The sequence below is a fragment of the Nematostella vectensis genome, chromosome 4 (assembly GCF_932526225.1).
Source record: "Nematostella vectensis chromosome 4, jaNemVect1.1, whole genome shotgun sequence".
In the NCBI taxonomy this organism is placed as follows: domain Eukaryota; kingdom Metazoa; phylum Cnidaria; class Anthozoa; order Actiniaria; family Edwardsiidae; genus Nematostella; species Nematostella vectensis.
In genome coordinates this window covers 15,083,060-15,106,922 of record NC_064037.1, presented here as the reverse complement: position 1 = coordinate 15,106,922, position 23,863 = coordinate 15,083,060, and the positions used below count along the sequence as shown (strand labels likewise).

General features: G+C 41.2%; 2 protein-coding genes and 1 long non-coding RNA gene across 5 annotated transcripts in view; 1 reads left to right on the top strand and 2 right to left on the bottom strand.

The window, feature by feature from the left end:
- Positions 1-15,712, bottom strand: part of LOC5507284 (dynein axonemal heavy chain 10-like) — a 54,375-nt gene extending 38,663 nt beyond the window's left edge. The window contains exons 1-20 of the mRNA XM_048726516.1: positions 15,310-15,712; positions 14,645-14,931; positions 12,072-13,102; positions 11,332-11,647; positions 9,863-10,111; positions 9,427-9,603; positions 8,675-8,882; positions 8,129-8,256; positions 7,824-7,910; positions 7,288-7,401; positions 6,712-6,852; positions 6,021-6,209; positions 5,143-5,303; positions 3,711-3,942; positions 3,122-3,211; positions 2,527-2,691; positions 2,033-2,191; positions 1,259-1,375; positions 703-805; positions 243-421 (exon numbers count right to left, since the gene is read on the bottom strand). Of these exons, the coding sequence (XP_048582473.1) occupies positions 243-421; positions 703-805; positions 1,259-1,375; positions 2,033-2,191; positions 2,527-2,691; positions 3,122-3,211; positions 3,711-3,942; positions 5,143-5,303; positions 6,021-6,209; positions 6,712-6,852; positions 7,288-7,401; positions 7,824-7,910; positions 8,129-8,256; positions 8,675-8,882; positions 9,427-9,603; positions 9,863-10,111; positions 11,332-11,647; positions 12,072-13,102; positions 14,645-14,931; positions 15,310-15,523 (4,347 nt within the window). The 5' untranslated portion in view covers positions 15,524-15,712. The remainder of the gene's footprint in view (positions 1-242; positions 422-702; positions 806-1,258; positions 1,376-2,032; positions 2,192-2,526; positions 2,692-3,121; positions 3,212-3,710; positions 3,943-5,142; positions 5,304-6,020; positions 6,210-6,711; positions 6,853-7,287; positions 7,402-7,823; positions 7,911-8,128; positions 8,257-8,674; positions 8,883-9,426; positions 9,604-9,862; positions 10,112-11,331; positions 11,648-12,071; positions 13,103-14,644; positions 14,932-15,309) is intronic.
- Positions 15,713-16,068: 356 nt separating this feature from the next.
- Positions 16,069-18,442, top strand: LOC116614630. Of its 2 annotated transcripts, XM_032375815.2 has the most exons (3): positions 16,075-16,480; positions 17,344-17,403; positions 17,776-18,442. In XM_032375815.2, exons 1-3 carry the CDS (start codon positions 16,262-16,264, stop codon positions 17,794-17,796), a joined length of 300 nt encoding a protein of 99 aa, XP_032231706.2. In that variant the 5' UTR covers positions 16,075-16,261; the 3' UTR covers positions 17,797-18,442. The 2 variants fall into 2 exon arrangements, with proteins under 2 accessions (XP_032231705.2, XP_032231706.2); XM_032375814.2 differs by lacking the exon at positions 17,344-17,403 and having other exon boundaries at positions 16,069-16,480.
- On the bottom strand, positions 17,396-23,423 carry LOC116614628. Of its 2 annotated transcripts, XR_007307561.1 has the most exons (5): positions 23,151-23,423; positions 21,682-22,728; positions 21,025-21,093; positions 20,817-20,845; positions 17,396-19,410 (listed from the first exon to the last, which is right to left on the bottom strand). It is a non-coding gene; the product is annotated as an uncharacterized LOC116614628 (long non-coding RNA). The 2 variants fall into 2 exon arrangements; XR_007307560.1 differs by lacking the exon at positions 23,151-23,423 and having other exon boundaries at positions 21,682-23,144.
- Positions 23,424-23,863: the final 440 nt, after the last annotated feature.

Here is a 23,863-nt window from a genome sequence, read left to right as displayed (position 1 = left end):
TATTTTATCGTGTATGAAGTTGCCACCCAAACTAGACAGAAAAGAAAAATGCAAACAGATAATAAAAATATAATGCTTTTCTTGGGAAGACAAAAACAAAAACAACAACAAAAACACGACTGGAACCCCTTCCATCCCCTCTTTACTTTACTAATTAATGGTTCTTCCCTAACAGGCAGTACCGCATGTGCCCGCTCCCGAGAACAGAGCTGAATGTAGGTGTGAAATGATGACTACCTTACCTTTTGCTTTTCGTAGATGCCGAAAACTTGTTCGAGGCCTTTCAGCTCTTTCTCCATCTGCTGTAGCTCAGGGTACATGGTGATTGATAGGCCAAACAGCCGCTCAGCATTCGTCAGCTCCTGGCGCTCTTTCTCAAACGTGTTGTACTCTTCCTGGAACTTCTTTAGAAGCTCAACACCTGAAACACGCGAAAAATAGACGGCATTAATACTGTTATCGTTGATACTACACTCAAGTCGACAAAGGACCAGCAGCCGTATGGGATGATCGAATGTATGCTGTATTTTAGATCACTTTTTCTCTTCTTTACTTTTTAAAGTAGTTCAACCTTTTCTTTAGTTACCAGAAGTTTATCACAGGAAAGTATGTGGCAAGGGGTATATGAAAACAGACGAGTGATACAGACATACAGTCTTATTTAAAGGTCAGATAAGTTAAAGGGGCTGGACATGTCCTTACCAGCATCCAAATCTGTGCCAATGGAGCTCGGGCCCTCGTTGATAAAACTTTCTTTAAATTTGGAGATGTCACTCGTGAAGTTAGACACCTGATCTTGCGTGATCTACAGATACGAAGAAATTTAAATCAAGTTCAATAGCTTGTAAATGATAAAAAGATTATAGTCGGCTAAATCAAGTTGTTATCTTCTACAATGGGGGCCTGTAAGTAAAGGAGCCCAACTAGTTTGCACACCATTCAGCAGTTTCTGCTCATAGGGTCAACAAAATTCAAGTCCATAGATCCGAGTTTTGTGACCATATTATTCCAAACGCTCACACATTTGTAAAAATTCAATTTTTCCTGTAATATTCGATACTTTATGAAAATAATTGGGCTGGTTTATCTGTAGGATGGATAAAATTTTATCGTGATTCAGCCGGATTTAATTCACAACTGAGAATCGCATTTGCGTAGGATTTTATAGCCAACGATATTAGGTGTCACTCAAGTCGGATCAACTGGATTAAAGTTTGCATGTTAACTTCTAGTTATGCTCAGTCATGATAGAGTTTACCTCTGTGAACTTCATCTTGACAGATACCAGACTGTAGTCAACACGACGTGACTCGACGAACAAGTCATCCCAAAGCTGGTCAATACCATTCACGAGCTCCGTCTCGTTATCCGACACCTAGAGCGATAACATACGGAGTTGTGAAAAACAGCAGTTAACCAAGCCTTGACATTACTTTCAATTAATGTTGGAAGACAATGCGATGATGTCTCGGAAACCATCTAATACAGGCGCGTTCTCAGGATTGGCTTAGGGGGGGGGGGGGAGGTGCGCAGTCAAAGGTATCATATGGAAAAAGCATAGTATTTGAAGATTCCTTAATAAAAATGACCCACTTTTTGCCGCCAAGTGTGTGTGTGTGTGTGTGGGGGGGGGGGATGGCGTACCCCCCTGTGTACGCGCCTGAAATAAAAATTAGTACTTCAATCACCAACTTCAGTAAAAATTATCGGAATAGCTTCCACAAAACAGCAAATGTAAACTTTCTCACAATTTTTGCAGATTTTCTGTTCCCATTTCTCTAACGGGTCCTTAATGCCAAGGGCAAATTAAAGATAACATGGGAGTAAGAGATGATTAGCTCCAATACATTTTTTACGGTTCACCCTGGCTGGTTAAAACAAAAGATGGAAGCATATTACACGCATGCCCGTGACCGTGTCGTAACCAAATAATATGAAACAGAGGCCTGCACTCGTAGTATCTCTTATCTGGCATGGTGTTAGTTACAAAAGTATGTCAGCGGTGTTTAGCTTTGCGCACGCGTAAACTTACCTCTATCTCGTACATCTTGAGGGTGCGGTATCGCTCCTTGATGTCAGCGGTGCGTAGTTCCACGTCCAAGGACATGTCCCGTATGTCGGCGATGACTCGTAGCACGAACTTGAGGTCTTCCAGGGTGTCCGGGGCGCGCTTCAAATCTGTACACAGGGTCTGTGACAGGAAGAAGATAATTCAATTAGTACTGTAAGTAGCCCAAAATGCTGTTGTTATAGAAGTGTTTGCATCCACCTTTATGGAACTTGAAGTGCTATTGTCGGCAACACCTTTGTTATTGTTTTTATTTAATATTGGAAGGGACATACTGTGCTAAAATCTCGCAATAACCATCTAAAAACAAAGTTTTATACTTTATATACCAAATACAATCGAAAATATTGCATAGGCTTCAGCAAATCAGCCGATGAAAATGGATGCTTTTTCATACTTGTACTTAGCTAGTATGCCAAAATGGCGGCTGAAAAGGTAAACGTAATATAATACTTTACCTCAATCTCGCCCTTGAGCGTCATCAAGTTGTCTTTAGCAGACTCGTTCAGCATCTTGCCCAGTTCCTTGACCCAGGCCCGCGCGTTCGCCTGTATGGTGGTTGCCAACGGGTCGAGGTTGAGTCGCACAAACTCCACATCACGTGACATGGGTTGGGTGCCCACCTGTCAATCAATACGATATGTCAATCATAACAGAAGAAGCATATCCAGGGTAACTCGGTCATCATTGATGCTCGACCATGATTGATGAAACATGTTTGCTTTTTTAAATTTAATTAGAAAAAAGACAACCAAAATTCTGCAGTGTCATAAAAAATGTCTGTGCAACAAATAAATTATGTATAAATGCATGTCCTTGAGTGTTACGAATATAATCAAAAAGCCCAAACTGTCGCGATCTCGTACCAGAACAATGAATAAAAGTGCCCTGAAGAAGTCTTATTAAAGACGAAAATTTGGCAGAGTCGATTTCCAGATTTTGGTGTATTCCTTGAGTATTACAGTATTGCAAAATGTAGCTAGATATCAATAAATAAAATAAGCGCCACGGTCCCTAGACGAGTAAGGTACTCATTACAAGTAGTCACGGTACCTCGAGCACCAGATTAGAGTAGAACTGTAACTTTTCGTCGTACGCGATGCAGGTTGGGTTTTTCGCCGCGAACTTCATCACCATGTTACTCTGCAAAACGATAAAGCAAGATATTTAAGATAAAAAAGGAGCAAAAGCTTACATGTGCTATGAGGCACCAGAAACTACGCTATTTTGGCTCGCTAGAGTGATGTAGATCAAGCTAACGTGCATATAACGTCTCGTCGATGATCCCTCGTAATATATCGGACTTATTGTCATGGAGGTATAACAGCTTTGTTTGATACCAGCCCAGCCTATAGACAAACTTAAACAGCCCTTGTAAGACACACTTGATATTGGGCTTAGATCTTGGAATAACCATCTTAAAACAAAATTTGATAGTTTACTAAACAAATTCCATCGAAAATATCTCATTTGCTTCAGCAAATCAGCCGATGGTAATAGATGTTTTTCCACACTTGGTACTTTGCAAGGAAGACAAAATAGAGGCTGTTTAAGTCTGTTTTCGTGGCCATGGTAGCATGATTTTGTTTTACGGACGTGCGCGCATGGAATGGAAGCCATGAGTGAGGTACGCCACACTTACCTTATCAAGCTTCCAGAGAAGTCGGTACCTCTTCCACCGGTTCAGGTACTTGTTCAGTGTTCCTAAAGTGTTCTGTACGCTTTTGCTGACCGTGGTGACAAGCTCGATGATGGCAGGGCTGGCGGAGATGTCAGTGAAGAAGCTGAACACAACAGGCTCGTCCTCTCCCTCGGCGTGCTGCGGCGGCGTCTCAATACACGTGCCGTTCATCCAACGCACAAATAGTTTGGTGCTGTAGAGGGGAGAAAAGTGTCACGCAACACAGTCACACGTCACCGTCATGTAGCAGCTTCACATAACATCGTCATACTAGATTGGATCACGCAGCACTGTTACAGCACTGTCACGCAACAAGCGCTAAATGCTTTGAGGAAAGAGGGGAAGACACACAAGGCACCGTCACACAAAATCGTCGGAAAATCTTCACTGCAACCACGGGCTATAGGATAATTCGACTCCGAAATTAAGTATAATGTCTTGTTAGTGTTGAATAAGCACGTATCCCTTCTTCAACTGGATGTATTGGCCTTGGTTTTACTCCTACAGCGAGCTTTGTCCCTACGAACTCGCGACATTTCAAACGAGGCGCTGTGTAACCGCCGCCGCCACCTAAAAAATAAATAACTTGACAATCTATTTTATAGTGGGGAAGAGAAAAAACGCGTCGCAAAGGGTCGAGGGGTCGAGTTGCTCATTTACAAGTTGGCGGCGGCGGTTACACAGCTCGTCGTTTGAACGGTCGAAGCTTGTAGGGACAGAGCTCGCTGTAGGAGCGAAACCAAATGAATACGTGCTTTATTCAACACTAACAAGACATTAAGACTTCATTTCGGAGTCAAATTATCCTATAGCCCGTGCTGCAACACCGTTTCCACAAAACAACAGCGTCGTGTAAACAACACCGTCACGAGTTCCAGACAAAAAGCTTAGTGATGTAGAATGTGGAAGAAACGAGTCACACGAAACCATCATACAACACACAACATAGTCACCAACAAGCTGGATTGGTACTACTGGTTTAATGGGAATTACGCATGTTTACAAAACACAATACTTGGGAAGTACATATAGAGACTATAACAGCTATCAGGCCCGTACCCAGGATTAAAGAGGGATTTTTTTATGACTTTCCAGTATCTCCACGGAACCTTTATTGTCAGATTAGGCTACATACCAGAGTGATCTAGCTTATGCTTTATAGTGTTGTCTACAAATAGCACGTCTATTGAGAACCGAAAGTGGACCTTCGGCCGTTGTGCGTTTGTGGGTACGTTCGCACCCCCTGCATCCCCCCCCCCCCCCCTGGGTACGGGCCTGGCTAACTGTAACGCGGCAACTTGACTTACCCCTCCACCATGTCACGCACGGACTGCATGACATCCCCCCCCCTGGGTACGGGCCTGGCTAACTGTAACGCGGCAACTTGACTTACCCCTCCACCATGTCACGCACGGACTGCATGACTAGCTTGTAGATCTCGTTTGCAGGCGGTGACAGTACGATCTCTGGCGCGGAGAGCGCCGTCTCGATCTGGAACAGGGGCAGCTTGGACTGGAGTTTGGTGTTGAACACCTGGAGGTTCCGAGTCACCATCTGAACGAAAAAGACGACGATATCAATGAAGACAAACAGAGCAGGAGAGTGAGAAAAATAACGCAGGGTCTTATAGACATGGATACATATAGATGAAGATACAGGTTGAGCCACTCCCCTGCCTTCAACTCCTCCCCTTTTGCCGACTGGATCTATCTAGCATCTTTGTTATTTTTTTTTATTTTATTTTTTGCCCCATGTCACACCGTTGTGCAACTAGATCTGGAACAGGGGCAGCTTGGACTGGAGTTTGGTGTTGAACACCTGGAGGTTCCGAGTCACCATCTGAACGAAAAAGACGACGATATCAATGAAGACAAACCTTTCTGATACCTATATTATCAAAAAGACCAGAAGACCCGGACCAAGAATTTTACAAGATGTTTGCAAATCCAGGAAACTTTTTAAGGTTAAAAATAACATCTAAGTGTTATGCAAATCTCGCGACAGCACGTTATTTTTATCTGTTATGCTTATCGTGACCAAGGCCGCGCAGTCGCGGAGAAATAAAACAGGATCTGGAACGAGATTGCTTTACACTGGCCGACACTCATTTTTCGCATATTTATATCAAAATTTGTAAAATTAAAAAGACCCCCAAAAAAATTATCTAAAACGCATATCAAATTACAGGAACCAACCTTTTTACCTACAGTAGTACGAATCGAAATTTAGAGGTGTTAATAGAAGAAGTGTTAATCAATAAAGATAATTTACCTTCGTTAGAGCCTCATACACGGCGTTCTCCCAGAATGCATAGTAAGGCTGAAGCTTTGGAGCCCGGCCTGTGTTGGTATGAGCGACCAGGCCTTCCATCTTGGTCAGCAGAGGCCCGATAGCGCGGTACTTTCTGGCAAGCACTTCCAGTTCCTGGGAACGACCTTTTTCCAGAAAATCAAAATACTCCTGGAAATTGATGAAGGAGAATAAACATTTGGGAACTCATGGAAACGACCTTTTTCAGGGAATCAGAATACTACTGGAAATTGATCAAAGAGAATAAACACTTGGAAACTCATTGAAACGACCTTTTTCCAGGAAATCAGAATACTCCTGGAAATTGATCAAAGAGAATAAACACTTAGAAACTCATGGAAACGACCTTTTTTCCAGAAGATCAGAATACTCCTGGAAATTGATCAAAGAGAATAAACACTTGGAAACCCATGGAAACGACCTTTTCCCAGGAAATCAGAATACTACTGGAAATGAATTAAAGAAAATAAACACTTGGAAACTCATGGAAACGACCTTTTTCCAGGAAATCAGAATACTCCTGGAAATTGATCAAAGAGAATAAACACTTGGAAACTCATGGAAACGACCTTTTTCCAGGAAATCAGAATACTCATGGAAACGAATTAAAGAGAATCAACAAAGTAACCAGTAACAATGCATTTACTCTTACTTTTGCATCCGGCATAATGCCATTGGTTTTTGGCGGAGGAGTCTTAAAGAGTTCCGTGATCTCGATCATCTCTAGGCGGCTGTAAATATCCTTGGCGTTCTTTTGGATCTGGTTCACTAGTGATTCGAACTTGCCTATAGCCTGAAACGGACAAATTATTCCTTATAATTAAAATAAGACAGACATTTAATACGTTCAGCACGAAATTTTGCGACGTTATAATCGCAATTTGAATAAGCGCCCGAATTAACTCAAATCTTGCAATTAGTGCGCGGGTCTACTCATTTTCCTACCTACAAATAAGAAAATTTTCTATAGGCGAGTACGACCAATACGGTTCAAAGAACTGGACCATTTGGATAAGAGCTTCGTAAAACTATAGCCTGTGCCAGACAACTGTAAATAGCGGAAAAAGATACGGGTTTACTGTGTCAAAAGCCATTTTCCGTAAGTCTCTTTGTAGTCTTTTTCCAGGAATTCCCCCCACAGGTAACCCACCCACCCATTTTTTTTCTAAATAATTTTCCTGCGAAAGAGGCTGTGTTAGCTTAAGATAAGGAGGATAATACTGATTACCTGTCCGCATCGCGTGACATAATCGCTGATACCAAGCGAGTTCCAGTTGAGCCTCTTAGAGCCCGGCTTGAGAACTCTCTTCAGCTCCTTGATGTTGTCATCCAGTAATTGCGTCTGTACATTAAAAAATTCAGTCTATTATCAGGGAATGCTATGCATTCGATGACGAGGGGAACACACAGATGTTGAGCAAAAGTATCAATGTTACCGCTTTCAAACGCAACGCCCTAAAAAAATAGTACTTTGATGCAGAGATAGTCATCCAAGAAGAACGCGCGTTGCGAGTGTTGGGAATAAAAATAGAATAAATTATTTAGTTGAAGCCCGGCTTCAAATATCGAGTTTCTTAGAGGAAAAAAACGACGCATTCCTAAAAAAATGGCAGACACAGACCTTTTGCGTACTTAGACGTACTACATTCTGTTATCCATGTATCTAGGCTAGCCTTAACCGGGTTTTTTGCTTTCGTTATGTTCGTTATGTTTACTTTGTCATTTCCGGGGAGATTGCAAAAGAATGTGCATAGGTTGAACTACCTCAGCAACATCCAGGCTGCCAGTAACCGTGTGGTATCGCTCAAGCATCAGTTTCAGGCCATCAACGTACTTCAGGTATTTTTCTTCCTGGAACGAGAATCGGATTTACTATTTAATGGACATGGTACTTAGGTGTTCCATGCGTTCCTCAGTTCAGCCAACACTGTACCAACAAAGAGCAACATCAAGTACCGGTACTGGAAGGGAAATCGATTTTTTTAATTCAATGGATAATGGAACTTAGCAGTTCCCAGCGTTCATCAGTGCAACCCACAGAGTCACAATAAAGAAGAACACTTATGTACCTGTAACGCAACGTTTCTGGCCAGCTCTGGTACCTGGAACCCGAGCTGCTCCAGGTACTTGGTCTCCGTGATAATCTCTGCCAGCTCAGGTGCAAAGTCCACCACGTACTGGACGTTAGGGTGAAATGCTGCGCAACAAATAACTCGCATTAAATCGAGCAAAAATAGGACCAAACCAAACAATAGCAAGGACCTGAACATGTGGGTCATGTGCTGCACAACAAATAATTAGAATTTATTCCAGCAATAATAGGAGCAAAGACGGTTCAAAATATATAAAGAAACAACGAGAATATGTAGTGGAGCAAAATGGATATGAAACCACACTCAAGATATATTAAGGAAATATAAATTAAATATAAGTGCAGAAAAAGAATGTTGCTAACAATTGGCAATAGCAGTGGGAGGCTTATTATCCTCGTTAGCTAGAAAACAAAACAACAACCTAAAATTCAAGGACATTTTACGTTGCACGTTCTTATAAAAAGGTTCTTAGAACCATAAAAGGTTACACTACCTAAACGCCCTTTTCCTCCTACTGCTTACCCGCAGTATGATCGGAGCTATCCTCGGTGCCCGTCTGTTCTTCCGCTACGCTGCGATGTGTGGTAGCGGAGCTGGTTGAAGGTTTGGTCAACAGGTTTTTCTTCAGGTAGATCAGAAGGTTAGCCTCCACCTGCTCTCTCCAAGCCTCGTACTTCTTGTCTTCGTACTCCTTCATCAGGCGTGCCACGCTCAGGTATTTCTTACTCGCCTGCCATGAAACGGTACATCAGGGCAGTAGCAGGGATAGGCACTCAGAGCATAAGTCCCAAATAATGTTGAAAGCTATATAATTTAGTCTGCCCAGCAGTGGAATTAAGCAGACCTTAGTCTCTCAGTACATTCTTCCCGTGGCCTTCGTACCCTACTACTTGTAATTGCAGCCCGTACCAGCCCTACTCTAACTCACGTAATAGCTTTTGGTACCATCCCTAGCCCCCCCTTCAACGTGCATCCTTTGAGTGTCATCCCCACCCTACCGCTATGTGTATCCGCCTTTAGAGCCATCCCTACCTAACCACATATGAACCAGTCTTTAGCCCCACCCCTAACCTACCCACATGTTTATGTACCCGCATTTAGTGCCATCCCTAGCCTACCCCACATGTACCCGCCTTTAGTGCCATCTCTACCCTACCCCCATGTGAACATGCCTTTAGAGCCATCCCTACCCTATCCCATGTGTACCCGCCTCTAGTGCCATCTCTACTCTACCCCCATATGAGCCCTACCCTATTCCCTACCACCGTGTGTACCTGCTTTCCATGCTCATTGTTGAGCATGTCTTCCATCTCTTGGAAGCGAAGGATTGTGCGCTTGATGCGGTAAAACAGGGATCGCTCCCAGCTAATGGCTCCTGCAACAGGTGGCTGGTTCTTGAAGATTGGTGGTTTGTCTGCATTGGACTTGAATAAAGAGTACATGGCGTCCACCTTTGTAAAACGAAAATATAGTCGGACTTAGAACATTTTACCGAGAGATAAACCTGTTTTGTAGCCTGCTTTGCAAGAAAAAACAAGTTTGTTTTCCATTGCCAAGCTCATTGTGTGGTCTTAAGCTTAAGTCTTGCGCTAAGCCGATCCTAGCGATTCCAGCAACACCCATAGATGTTGTTTTTGGTAGCTCTGGGCTTTACTGGGATAACCCTAAGCTTTATAGTATTTTTAAAAAGTGTATCAAATGTCGTCTCACCTCCTTGCCGAATTGGACAAGAATATCGTTGAATTTCTTCATCATCTGTGAGTTGATCGCTTCTCTTGAACGTATGTGTCTGAAGTTGAGCAACATGTCGAAGGCGCCTTCTGCAGAACGCAGCGACTTGAACGAATTGTCGATAAAATGCTTGGCCTCGTTCTCAATAGCGTTTACCTCACGATGAAACCAATCCATGACATTACGCCAGCTGGCTAGGTGCCTCAGGCTGAACGGGTCAAACGCTACCTATTACGATACAATACAAGATACATCAGCCTGGGTGGGGCAAATGGTATAGCGTTAACAGCGTCGACTCAATGACACAAGACACGCTCAGGTGACTCAAACTTTGCATAATCGAACCAGTCACCTAGATACTAATGTATTTCTGAGTTACTTCTTAGTTACTTAGATACCATTTCTGAGCTACTTCTACACTGATAAGTCGAACTCCCAACATAAGGTTTCGAGTTAAAATAGTTCCATTTTACTACTGTCACATACGTAACATTTAGGTCAAGGCTTCCGTCACACAACACACGTAACATCTAAGATAGATAGAAACTTTATTTATATTTAGATAGAAACTTTATTAAAGTGTCATAAACAACCTCTAGCCGGGGATAAGACCCCTACTAATTGGGGGACACTTGAGTGTATTGTTAGTAAGCATTGTAAGCACTGTCACTGGGGGTGGTCACTGCCAGAGGGTTTATTGCGTCCCCAGTGGTTCTTTTACGTCCCTTCGGTTCAGGTTAATGTAGTGCAGCTTGAAGAGACGGGACCTCCGGTTTAGTGTCCTTATCCGAGAAGACTGGAAACACGGGAGAATAACTTCAACTCACTTGTGACACAAATTCGAACCAAGGCAGGAACCCGGAAAAATTCCCAGTTTGAGCCAGGATTCGAACCTTGGCCACAGCGGTGAGAGGCCGACGCGCTAACACACTCGGCCACCCGTGCTACTTCCGTCTTCCGTCACACAACACACGTAACATTTACGTAAAGACTTCCGTTACATAACACATGCAACATCTAAGTAAAGACTTCCCTAACACAACACATGTAACGTTCAGGTAAAGACCTTCGTCACACAGCACACGTTACATTTAGGTAAAGAATTCCGTCACACAACAAACATAACATTTAGGTAAATACTTCCGTCAAACAACGCATTTGACATCAAAATGGAAACTTCTGTCACCATACCGTTTTCACACAATAAACAGGACATTAACGTTAAAACATCACGCGCAACATCTAATAAAATCTTCCGTCACACAACAGACGGCCAACATCTTTGTTACATACGCACCCACTATTTCCCAATAAGTGGGCAAAGACCTCCAACAAGCAATACATGTAGCATCAGATCAATCGCTTTTCTCGCATACATCGACCAGAACACATTAAAACAAAAACAAAAAATGAAGCATAGCAGCCTTTTTTACACTTTAATAACCTACATTTTCAATTGGCTTGACCAATTCATGGACCCTCTTAAGTACATCCTCGATCCGTTTGGGGTCCCCAGTCACAGCCTTTAGCTCCGGTCCAAAGATATTATAGAACTCCTCCATGACTTGCGCGACTTCCTGCAGATCCTCGCAAATGGACGCCATGTAGTCAGTTCGCTCAAACAGTCGCTTACGGTCAAACTCCCAGCGTGCATCGCGGCCTGATGACTCGATCTTGGCACGTACATCAAAGTACGATTCTTTCCAAGTCCGCAGGGTGTCCCTCGCTTCTGATGTTTTCTGCTTCACGACATACGGGGGCTCCCTGGCACGTGGGAATCGTAACAATCGTAAGTATGTCATGAAAAGTCAGGCCTTAGCCAGCGGAGGTTATGGCGTTCGTAGAAACCTCCCCCCCCTCCCCCTACACTAGACTGGAACGTCTGCTTTAATGAAGCCAAATTAATTACTACTACGAGGTGGAACGAGCTATCCAAGAAAAAATGGTCCGCTAAATGGGTATCCCCCCCCCTCCCCCCCAACCTCACCTGCTCAAAATCCAATCAATGGCTACGGGTCTAAGAGTTGACGATAAAGGAAAAATGAAAGAGAGCTTGCCGCCATTCCGCTGTTACTTTCATGCACACCCTCTCACGTTTGTTTGGTCGTCCTTTTTCTTTTTAATTTATCTAGCACTACAATTGCCATGAGAGTATCTCTACGTATAGTGATTGCCCAAGTTGACTTACTTTAAGATAGTCCGTATATTGACTGTCTTTGCCACTCGCTCGCTCAGCTCCCACGCAATCCGCTCCATTAGTGGAACCATCCGCTCATCTCTGTTGTAATGTCGAGAGATTATCCACACCATGCGCAAGGCGTTCATCATGGATGGAATGGTCTCTAGCACTATGTTAAAACTCGCACCGTGCGCCAAATTCTTAAAATGCCTCTCGAGGGTAGACAAGAAGCGTACGTTGTCCTTGGCCTCCGTGTAATACTTGTTGAGTTCAGCCCTGTGGTACTCAAAGTTGGCCAAGTTTTCAGAGTTAACTTTAGTTAGAACTGCCACTATCTTCTTGACTGTCGGGAGCTTGAGTTGTTCGGCGATTGCGCTAAGGGTTGCATTCCTCTCCCTCCAGAAGTCGATCTCTGCCAGTGGACCACTCCCCTGGGGTGTCTTCTTGAGTTGCATCTCTAATGCTGATGAGATTGTCACCTCCCAGTTATGGAGGGTTTCTTCTAACGTATTCACAATCTCAGGATCCTTAGAAAGCTCTGTAATGTCATCACCAAGGACTAGATCAGGCATTTCGAGTCTGATATCTCCCTCTAACTGATGAATAGTTCTGTTTATATTGGAGGAAAACTTCTGTATGTTCATAAGGAACTCATCACGCAGAATAACCTTACTGCGAGATTCCTCAGTAGCCTGTGAGGTGGCATCTTGCATGTCTGTCCCTTCGCTGCCACGCCTATTGGTAGTACCCCTCCCTTCACTGATTCCCTCAGTTCTGTGTGAGGCGTTGTGGGAGAGTAGTGGCATGTACACTAGTGTGAGCAGATGTTCCAGCATTAGTAGAGTTTGTGAGTTCAGGGAGCCAAACTCAAAGCACAGTGGCAACATGTCATCCGCTTCGTGTATGGATGATGGGAGAGGGACTGGGCCTGAGGCTTGGGTTCTCACAAAGTAGAACCCGTTGCTGTCGTTGTATCCAGTGAGTATTTTGTCGTGGATGACATACAGTACTGTGCGCATCACCTTCTGTATAATGATTTTCTGGGAAAAGATGCAGATATTGTACTGTTATATCATTGCTGATTTTAAGTGATGTCATTTCTATTGAGGATATTGATGATATTAAAAATAATGATAATGATGACGATGGCGATAATGATAGTGATAAAGATAATAATAATGACAATGGATAAAGATAATAGTTTATTTTTTATTCCATTCCAGGGTGGCTATAAACCAGTCATGTATGCAAACTCTTTAGCAAACAAACTTAGGGAAAGTTCATTTATTACCCTGGGGGGGCATACTGTGGGGGGGCCCATCGGGAAATTTCCAAAGTCTAAAGGGGGGGCCTCGAAAGTGTTGATTTAAAAAAAAGGGGCACTGACTTTTTTGAGTGTTGTCCCTTTTATATAATTTGACCAAGTGTCAAATCAGACTTCTTGGTTGAAGGAGTCTTGGTTTGGGGGCATTTATTTGGCATGTACAATCCAGGAGTCTATGAACTGGAAACCTATTTACACCCTAATCTTTTAATATGCTTATGTTCCATATTTGAAATCATTAACAAAACGTTCTAACCCTACAAGCTCATTCTTCAGCATCAATATCCTCGCTTATACCTAATTTGTTGTCTTCCTCTCTTTCTTTCTTTTCTTACTCGTGCTGTGCTTTTTTTCGCGTGGAGAAGAAAGACAATCCTTTTTGCTTTTTCTTTGTCATATATAGCATCAACCTTTATCAGGTTGACAACCTGGATTTATTTGCACATTTGAGAAATTGAGTGGCTTCACTTTTTCTGAAATAATGTTTTCAGCAAATTCCTTCACCTCCACTTTTTGTCCAGCTTGCTGCTAAACCCTTGCTCCCTTTGACAGTCCCTCCTTTGCTTCTTTTTTCTTTGGGTTTTCTCAAGGGGGGGACCAGAAATATTGGGGAAGCATAAGGGAGGGAAATCATGGAAAATTTTGTTCCACCTGAAGGGGGGCACCTAATTTTTTCCCTTACTTTTATCAAAATTCTCAACCCCCCCCCCCCCCCTCAGGATAATAAATGACTTTTCCCTTATGCTATGAAGTTGAGATATTGTGAGAAATATCCAAGCTCTTAAAATGCTTTCAGGAAGTGAAAGCAGGAACTAAATTGTGGTATCAATATGGCAGCTGGTGAATGGAAGCGAGGCTAAGACTTGCACACCTTCAATGAACACCCTGAAAATATACTTTATACTTTTGTGATTGACCAAACAAAGGTAAAAATAATTTTTATTCCTCAAATTCAACTTTGTCTTGAAAATAACCTTCTTTTAAAAGTGAATCCCAGCAGTTTTTTTTGTTGATGTGCAAACACACCTGCACCTGTTCTAAGCTTAGATTATTATTATTATCATTATAATTTTAGGTAGCTATGACTACTGCAATGATTTCAAGAAAGGGATTATCATTATAATTTTAGGTAGCTATGACTACTGCAATGATTTCAAGAAAGGGGGGAGGGGATGGATCAACTGTTTGTTATAAAATTTCTTTTATCTTTTTATATTTTGAAGCAAAATCTACGAGGGGGATAACAAGGTGGACTTACTGTGGCTGGCGGTTTGGGAGACACCTCTCCTTCCGGTACTTCTTCACTCCTCTCAGCTCCCTCAGCAGGTACCTCTGCATTCTCCTCCCCTCCTTCGGCATTTGCATAACTGCCTGTAGCACTTGCCGCCTCACCCGCCTTAGAGCCCTCTGCCTGACTGGCACCCCCATCAGCAGTGGGCACCCTCTCTAAGGCAAGGTCTTCCCCTTCTACATCTCCTGACCTTTCTGCAGAGTTTTTGTCGGCATCTTCCTCATCGTTGTCTGTCATTTCAGGAAGTTCAGGCTCTATAAGATTAAATAAAAATCATACTTTCCAAAATTAGAGCCTCTAGTATTTTGCATGTCTTATATAATATTAAAATATAAAATAAACATCCATTTCAGTAACAGATGTCACCGTTTTTCTCAATTATAAGTTAAAGCTATAAACGCCGGTTAGTTCCCATGCCATCGTTTGCTGTTTTGGCTTAAATACGCAATGCCCGGCAATTGCTCGACGATTTGTATTATTTTCACTATGGAAAATGCTACACTGAAAAGGTTTTTAGAAATGGGCATAAAGTCACAAACTGATTTTCAATTACGAATCATTGCGAACAACAATCGATTACCACAGTTTGTTGTGTAGTAAAATAGGTAAGGTAGTAACGTTTGTTGTCTTACCGGCTTCAACTTCAATCTCCTCTTGTTCTTCTCTTAAAATCGAATAGAAAAGTAATCCATATCCGTCCTTGGGGTCTTCGTTCAGAAACGAAAGAATCTCATTCTCGTGTTTTCCTTCATCACGATTCAACAAGTCTTCAAAAACTTCAGGATCCGTGATTCCGACCCCGCAGTATACTCTGTCTCGTATCCACTCAATTCTCGTATCATCCATGATTTGAGCTATATACACTATAAGCAATACATAAATACTTAGTAGCTAGTTTTTTTATATTACGCCGTGGCTTATCTGTAGCCGTAAACGACAATTTTCTTTTAGTACGAGCTGCACTAGCTTCTCTTGGATCAAGTCGCCATCTTTATCTTTCCCTAGGGACGTTGCCATGGAAGCCCGCTTATGTTGTCATTTTTGCGCGCGCGACACAGGCTACCCGGACGGGAATTCTATTTCTTATCGATAATATTCTCTCGTATTTCAATCAAACAAACTAAACTAACAGTAAACTGTTTATAGATATCTAGGATTCTCCTTACGCTTTCAAAATCTTACAAACTAGAAGTTTCTAAAAGAAAGTGAATGCTCGGAGGGCAGGACGAACGATGTTTCAGTACAGGGTTCCCGAAAAAGACCACTGATCGATATGAAATCAAAATACAAATCAGCCGACTGGGAAACCTGTGATGTGGACACGAAAAAATTGCATCCACTATATGAAACTCGCGCATGCGCTAAAAAGACCACTGATCGATATGAAATCAAAATACAAATCAGCCAACTGGGAAACCTGTGGTGTAGACACGAAAAATTGATGAACGCTTAAATGAATTGACGATTATGATCAAATATCAAATGCGCTTGAATTGACTCATAACATCAAGCCGGTCATGTGCGCAGAAATGTAATTCGATAAGTGCCTGCGCATGCACGAGTAACGAGCTAGCAAAATGGCGGATGCCTCCGGGTCAAATGCCGGGCCAGGCAAGAAGCGTAAAAGGCCCGCAAAACTGCCGCCCATGGATGAGCTCGTCCAAAAAGCTAAACAAAGTTTTGCTACTAAACCGAAAAAGGAATCGCATTCGGTGTGCGGGTGGAACCCGTACACAAAGAAAAAGTCAAATAAGAATACATACAATGCAGGTCGACAGAATCGCCGACAGAAGAAAGCCAAAGGTAAGTAAATACAATCGATACAATACAACCTGACGATATATCGTCGTGTTACGCCTCATCAAAGCTCTGTAATCAGTTTGCGATCAAAAGACTGGTTGAGGAAAGTTTTGTTCCTAAGCAATTTGGCTCTCTTAATATACACTCATGCAGGCTTACTCAGTGAGTAGTGATTGATCGTCATCTCTAAACAAATAGAACATCATTGTGTTAAGTTAAGTTATATTAACTTCAGCCTAATAACTAGTTACATTAAACTTCAGCTTAACACGTTTACTTAACTAGTTACATTAAAAGTTGACAACATGACAAGAGTGAATGACAGTAAACTCTAAACAACTACCATCATTGTTAGATTGCAAACGGTTGTCGACAATCATAAATTTCAGGGTTTAATTGTTCAAGTATAGCAGGCTGAAAGCCCAACCTCACGGCTCGCTGGGAGTTTATGCACTAGTCATTTGAAACCCCCACTCCCATGGGGAGAACGTGCGGGTTTAGAGCACTTTTGGACAATAATCTGTCCCTAGGGGGTGGGGGAATTTTTTTTACTCTAAGACTCTTCCACACCCTGGGGGCTAGGGGACAAGTGACTACAGCCTATTACCTCAGAGCAGTTTTGTCCCAAGGGGGTGGGAGCTCCTCAGTTTCAAAGTTGGACACCCCAATCAATTTGAAAGTTGAATTTGCCATTTTAATTATACTTTTTGGATTCCCTGATGTAATCACTTGCATAAGGGACTGACACAGCAACATGATTTCATCAAATGTGACATTGTTATCAGTATGTGTCAATGGTGCTAAAAATCTACTGTAACATTTATAAGCTTATTTCATATTTATGATAAATCAATATAATCTTACAGAGACTGAAGAGACAGCAGAACACTGCATTCCAAATGATGGAGAAAATGCAGATTTGTGAGGTAAACAGACATTTTTTTATTCCAAATGTATCAATAATGTATCTACTAATAGTTTGTAGTAGAAAGACATGGTGCTATTTATTATTTATTTATTCATTCATCCATCCATTCATTTATTTAGTTAACTTTTATTTTTAATTTTTTTGTAATTATGTTTAACTGTTACATGATTTGATTTTTCTGTCTTGCTCACCAAACCAAATTCAGTGGAATTTGATACGGCACTGGGCTACATAAAATCCAAACCTTATAACTGTAAAACTCACAGATGATGAAAACAGAAAATTTGAATTACTAAATGCATAGAGAAATACAGCCCAACCTTTAAATTTAGTGTGCCTCTTACCCTTTTGTATTTGTATTTGCAAGCAGATGATTGTACGGATATTTTAAGCCGAGCGAGAGAACTGCTGAGAAACTGGGAGGGACAGAGCAGGCACAGGCCTTCCTGGAGCGAAAGATCCATCACACTACAAGAAAGCTGGGAATCTCTGCGTTTTCAGCTATTCAATGCTAAACTAGGGTCGTTTGCAGTAATGCCCAGCCAAACATGCATGCTTTGTATTAATAAAATGCCAAGTATACAGTGCCCAGACTGTGGACCAAGAACTGCTTTGTGTTCTGAGTGTGATATATCTGTACATAAAAGCAGTCCATTCCACGACAGACAGGCACTGGTGCAGGGCCATTATGTTCCAATAGTGCCCTGCTTATCATGGTGTACTACCTCAGAGACCTGGAAAAATGAGAGTAAGCATGAGAGTAAAAGTGGCTGAAATAATTATTTACTGTAGTGTGTTTAATATTTTACTATAATAACTTAATATATCTGTTTGGCATAAATGATAGATCAGAAAGAATACTAAATAACATGATTCGACATTTGTAAAGACTTTGCGGCTAATGGACTGACCGAGTATAGCGGATATACAGTTATGCTTAGCCAGTTTTAATGTTAATTGAAATAAGTGTATTGCAGTCGTTGCCATCATTGTATGATATATCCATTGAAATATTAAGGAAAAAGTTCAACATGGAATCAAAAGAGTTGGATTTCTTTACTACAAAGACAAACATTTCTTAACTGCAAAATCGAAAACTTTAGCGAACAACTCAAGCTAGTAATAATAATTAAAATGGTAACATGATGACATCAGTTTCGGCAGTGCACCCTCTAATAAATATTCTTCTTTAATGTCAAAGACATTCCACTCTTACTCTCTTTTTTCATTGCTCCATATTCTGTTTGTGTTTGTGTCTGTTTTTTTTTTTTTTTTTTTTTGCGGCCAGGAGCTCTTTAGACAGAACAGGAAATGTTACTTATCACTAAAAATTATTTAAAGAAATTAGCTTGAAACAAGCAGACTTTTTGGCCCTTTTACCAATTTTTTGGAAAGGAAATAAGAGTACACTGTAAAAAAAATTGAGTGTGTTTGGAATGAGCGAGTTTTGGCACCTTTATGGTTAAAACTATTGGTAACCACGTCCAATTAGGTATCTTTCATTAAGGGTGGTAAAGGGGGGTATGGATGACATTTTCACAGACAGAAAAATGGCTTTCCACGTTTTACTGGCTGAGACAAACAGCGTCTAGAAAATAACTATAAGCTAGATCTGGGTTCACGTGGACTTAAAACTGCTAAATCATGTTAGATCACTTTCCATGGAGATGGAAAATGGACGATTTCACGTTTTTCGGCTGTGTAAAACGGCCATATCTCGTTTCACCAAAACACACTTTACCACCCTGTTCACTGGCAATTCTAATGAACCTATAACGGAGTTGTCCGGGAAATCTCCTAAAAAGATTGTTTTCTAAAGCTTATTTTGTATGGTTACGCAATACAGTATAATAATTAATCTTACCCTATCGAAAAGATGTCTTCTTTGGTGGGTGATATTCCCATCCCCCCTCATTTCCTTCTTTTTGGGTGGAGGGAAAGGGGCCTTGCACGTTGTACAAACTCTTCGTGCAAGGGCATTGCTGCCATTGCAGCTATGGCATCTCTAAAATACCATAGAGAAGAAGCATACAATTAACTGAAAGTGAAGCATACAATTAACATGCTGAAAGTGAAGCATACAATTAACATGCTGAAAGTGAAGCATACAATTAACATGCTGAAAGTGAAGCATACAATTAACATGCTGAAAGTGAAGCATACAATTAACATGCTGAAAGTGAAGCATACAATTAACATGCTGAAAGTGAAGCATACAATTAACATGCTGAAAGTGAAGCATACAATTAACATGCTGAAAGTGAAGCATACAATTAACATGCTGAAAGTGAAGCATACAATTAACATGCTGAAAGTGAAGCATACAATTAACATGCTGAAAGTGAAGCATACAATTAACGTGCTGAAAGTGAAGCATACAATTAACATGCTGAAAGTGAAGCATACAATTAACATGCTGAAAGTGAAGCATACAATTAACATGCTGAAAGTGAAGCATACAATTAACATGCTGAAAGTGAAGCATACAATTAACATGCTGAAAGTGAAGCATACAATTAACATGCTGAAAGTGAAGCATACAATTAACATGCTGAAAGTGAAGCATAAAATTAACATGCTGAAAGTGCTTGGAATTATTTCATGTTTGTTGAGAAAACACCAGATTATACATATTCACAAATGGCAAAATTTTGGAAGACTAGCTGGAAAACCAACAGAGAGTGGACTTTTTAACTTTAAATCCTCCACTATCTTTTAAGAAATGTATAAGAGAGAACACCAAAACGATGCCTATCTGATACCATTATGCACTAGTCAATTGAAACCCCTACCCCCATGGTCCTGGGGAAGGGTGGAGGATTAGACTTGAACAAAACTGAGAAATGCTATGCCCCCACCCCCCCCCCCCCCCACTCCATCCGGACAACACTGCAGTCAAATGCCCCTACACCTTGTGATACAAACTATGCAACTACCTGACATTTAAGACAACAAGCCGTCTGAAATAAGCCTTTGTCTTTCAATGCCAGTACACTTCAGTGAGTACATTTTGTACAAATAACTAGGGGGCCTGTCACTTGTCCCCAAACCCCCAGGGTGGGGACGAGTCTTAGAGTAAAAAAACTGTCAATTCCCCTACCTCCTAGGGACAGATTCTCGTTCAAAATTGCCCTAAACCCCCATGTTAAAAACCCCAAACTTCCCCGGGACCATGGGGGTGGGGGTTTCAAATGATAAGTGCAGTCAAGGTCACTAGTGTGAACCACCCTTCAGTAAACCTGAGAATTTTGGTGGCAAAAGATTTGAAATTTGACAAAGAAACTTGGATTGGAGTCTTGTTAACTTTGTGGTGCTCCTTTCCAGATCCAGTGAAAGATGCCCCTAATTGTATTTTTCGGAGTGACACAATGACATCTTAATGCATCCACCTATACAAATTTTAAATTATACCTTTTTGGGAGCTCCTCTCTTTCCAGGATCTGTAAATTAATAGTAAATATGATTTAGGACATTTTGCTACAGGGGCATCTGACAATACTGATCTCGGCTGTTACTCTTGGTCAGTATACTTTCTGACCTTTCCCATGCAACTAGTAAACATAGCTCCCTGATTTTTCAACTAATAAAAAAAAAGTGAAATAAAAAAAAAAACACTCACCAAGCTTAGCTTGTCAAGCAAAGTGATATTGCATTGTCCATAATGGACTTGTTGTTGTCCTAACAGCCTCTAATGATAGGAAAATTGGTGTTATTGGCCAAAAATGTCTTGGGGGGTACGAAATCCAGAAAAATGGACCTTATTTTTACGGGGGGGGGGGGGGGGGGGGAGGGAGGGAGTCCTCTGATAAAAATCTGACCACCCCTAGAAGAACAAAAAGGGACATTTTTTTGCCTTTGCAGTATCTCCTAGGGACGTTTATTGTCTGATTTGGCTACAAAAAAGTCTGACTTATGGATTGGTGACATACCAAGTGATCTAGCTAATTATGCTTTATAAGTTTGTCTACTAATAGCACGTCTATTGAGAACCGAAAGTGGGGGGGAGGGGGCACCACCCATGGGTACAGGCATGAACCAGCAACACAATTATCCAACAGTAAAAAAAATGGCAGACCTGAGGTCTATCTGGATTAAAGAAGCTCTAGCCGAAATGCATAATAGGGGCATATAATGCCATCAAAGAATATAATTTTATCAGAATGCATTAGAGTCACTGTGTGTGGACTTTGAGCTGTCATAAAGTTGAATGCAAAACACAATAATCAAGAAATTTATGCCACAGTGTGGGGTGGGGAGCGTACTGCATGACTCTAACCTCAGTGTGTTGCAAGGAGAACCTGCCTGTGTAGTCTGGCCCTAATCACACGAGATTGAACTCCAATCAATGGAAACTTTACTGTTAAGGTAAGGTTTGATTGCCAAATTTAAATGATCAATTGGTTGAAGTCCCTAGCAGGGGGTACTTTCTGCAGGTTTCCAAACTCCATGCCCTGAACAGGGCGCATAATTGTTGGACAATTTAGGGGTTTTGTCTTAAACAGAGAATGCTTTTCCCAGATTTGTTCCCTATAACAGTGTCTCTGTTTAAAAACCTCAGTGGCACCCCAATAGCCAAGCATGGGGTTGAGTACCAATTCAAATGTGGTTTATTGGTAGCCCACTCAGTATGATTTCGTTTACATTTTTTGTGAGCTTGATTGTTTTTAAAAGGGATGTTTGATTGACTTCAGGCAAACATTAGTTATGATAAGGCTTCAGTTAATGTGTTTATGCTATGAGGTGGTGCAATAACATATTGTAAATATAGGTACAGTAAACACCCGCATATAAGAACACACAATTTCAGAGATCAGACTGATTATGTTCTTATTTATCAGATGCTTAGTGAAAAATCAGCCTCAGGATGTTCTTAAATGTTCTTTTTTTTTTAATTCAGTGTTGTACAGCAAAAAAAAACATGTTGCTAGAAACTTTAATCATGTTTTTGGACAATAACATAAATTGATGGAACAATAATTAAAAACCTAATGTTCAAATAGGTCTACTGTAATCAGTAATGTAACAAAACAGTAACAAGAAGGGTGCATGTTATAGTTCTTATGGTAATTCGTGTGATTTTGACACCCTTCCCATTTTATAAGAACATTTTTCCTTTTCCAGGCTGACATTGTTCTTATTTTAGTGGTGTTTTTTTTTTGCCAAATTTCAGCCAGATGTTCTTAATTCGTGTGTTCTTATGTGCAGGTGTTTACTGTACAGTATCAGGCGCGTACACAGGGGGTAGCACAGGGTGCACTCACCCCCCTTGATACCTATGACTGCGCACCCACACTAGCCTGAGCATCAGTTATAATTCGTAAATCTATATAAAATAAAGAAAATATCAGGATCTCGTCGCCCAAATGGATTATCGATCAAAAAGTAAAGTAAGCTTAGGTACTAAGTATTCTTGCAATGCACTATTATAAAGTCTCCACAAAAATATCTCAATCAAAAGACAGCTAGAAAACAACGAAAAGAAAAGCTCCAACTCTTCACAATGCCTCTCTCTGTTGCTCTGACAGTGGAAGTTGTTTTGCAAATTATATGATTGGACCGGTACACGTGCTAGGCGTAAAACTCGTTTGACCTCGAATCATGCCCAATCATTGCGTCAAATAGCATTGCATTTCAGATAAATCTATTCGGAGAGTAGTATATATTTAAGTAATGTTCTAAGAAAACAAATTGAGCTTATAGCTCTCACGAAAACAACACAGAAATGATCCGAGTTTTCGTACTTACCCGCCATGTTATTTTGGCTTGTCAAGACATGCTGCGCAGAAAAGAAGAAGTTTAGTACCATCTGCGCACATGACCGGCTTGATGTTATGAGTCAATTCAAGCGCATTTGATATTTGATCATAATCGTCAATTCATTTAAGCGATCATGTTGACCAATCGCATCCACTATATAAGACTCGCGCAATGCGCTAAAAAGACCGCTGATCAGCATGAAATAAAAATACAAATCAGCCGACTGGGAAGCCTGTGGTGTGAACACAAAAAAACAGATTTTGGCATATGCGATACCAAGATTAGATTTATCTGCTACCGAGCTTACAAACGTCTTTAGCCCAGATAAAGAATGACAAATTCTTGAAGATTTAAATGGGAAGCACAAAAAGGGATGAGGGGGGAAGGAAGGATACAATAAACTTATTCAGCTTTGGGCATGTATGATAGCCACCCGTCCCTGGTCCACCCTTAAACGGAGATGGGGGGTAGTTTCTTGTTGTTACGGAGCACCAGCACCAAAAACACAATGGAACAAAAGCCAAAAAGAAAGACCTTAGAACGAGACAATGAAATAGAGTACAAAGGCCTTGAGCACCAAAAACAAAGCTCTCCGTAACACCAAGGAATACCCAGAGGGGGGTCAGTCTAGATGGTAAAATTGGAATAAAAAAGCCGACAATCATTATCAATTTTAATATTATAATAATCAATAACCTTCT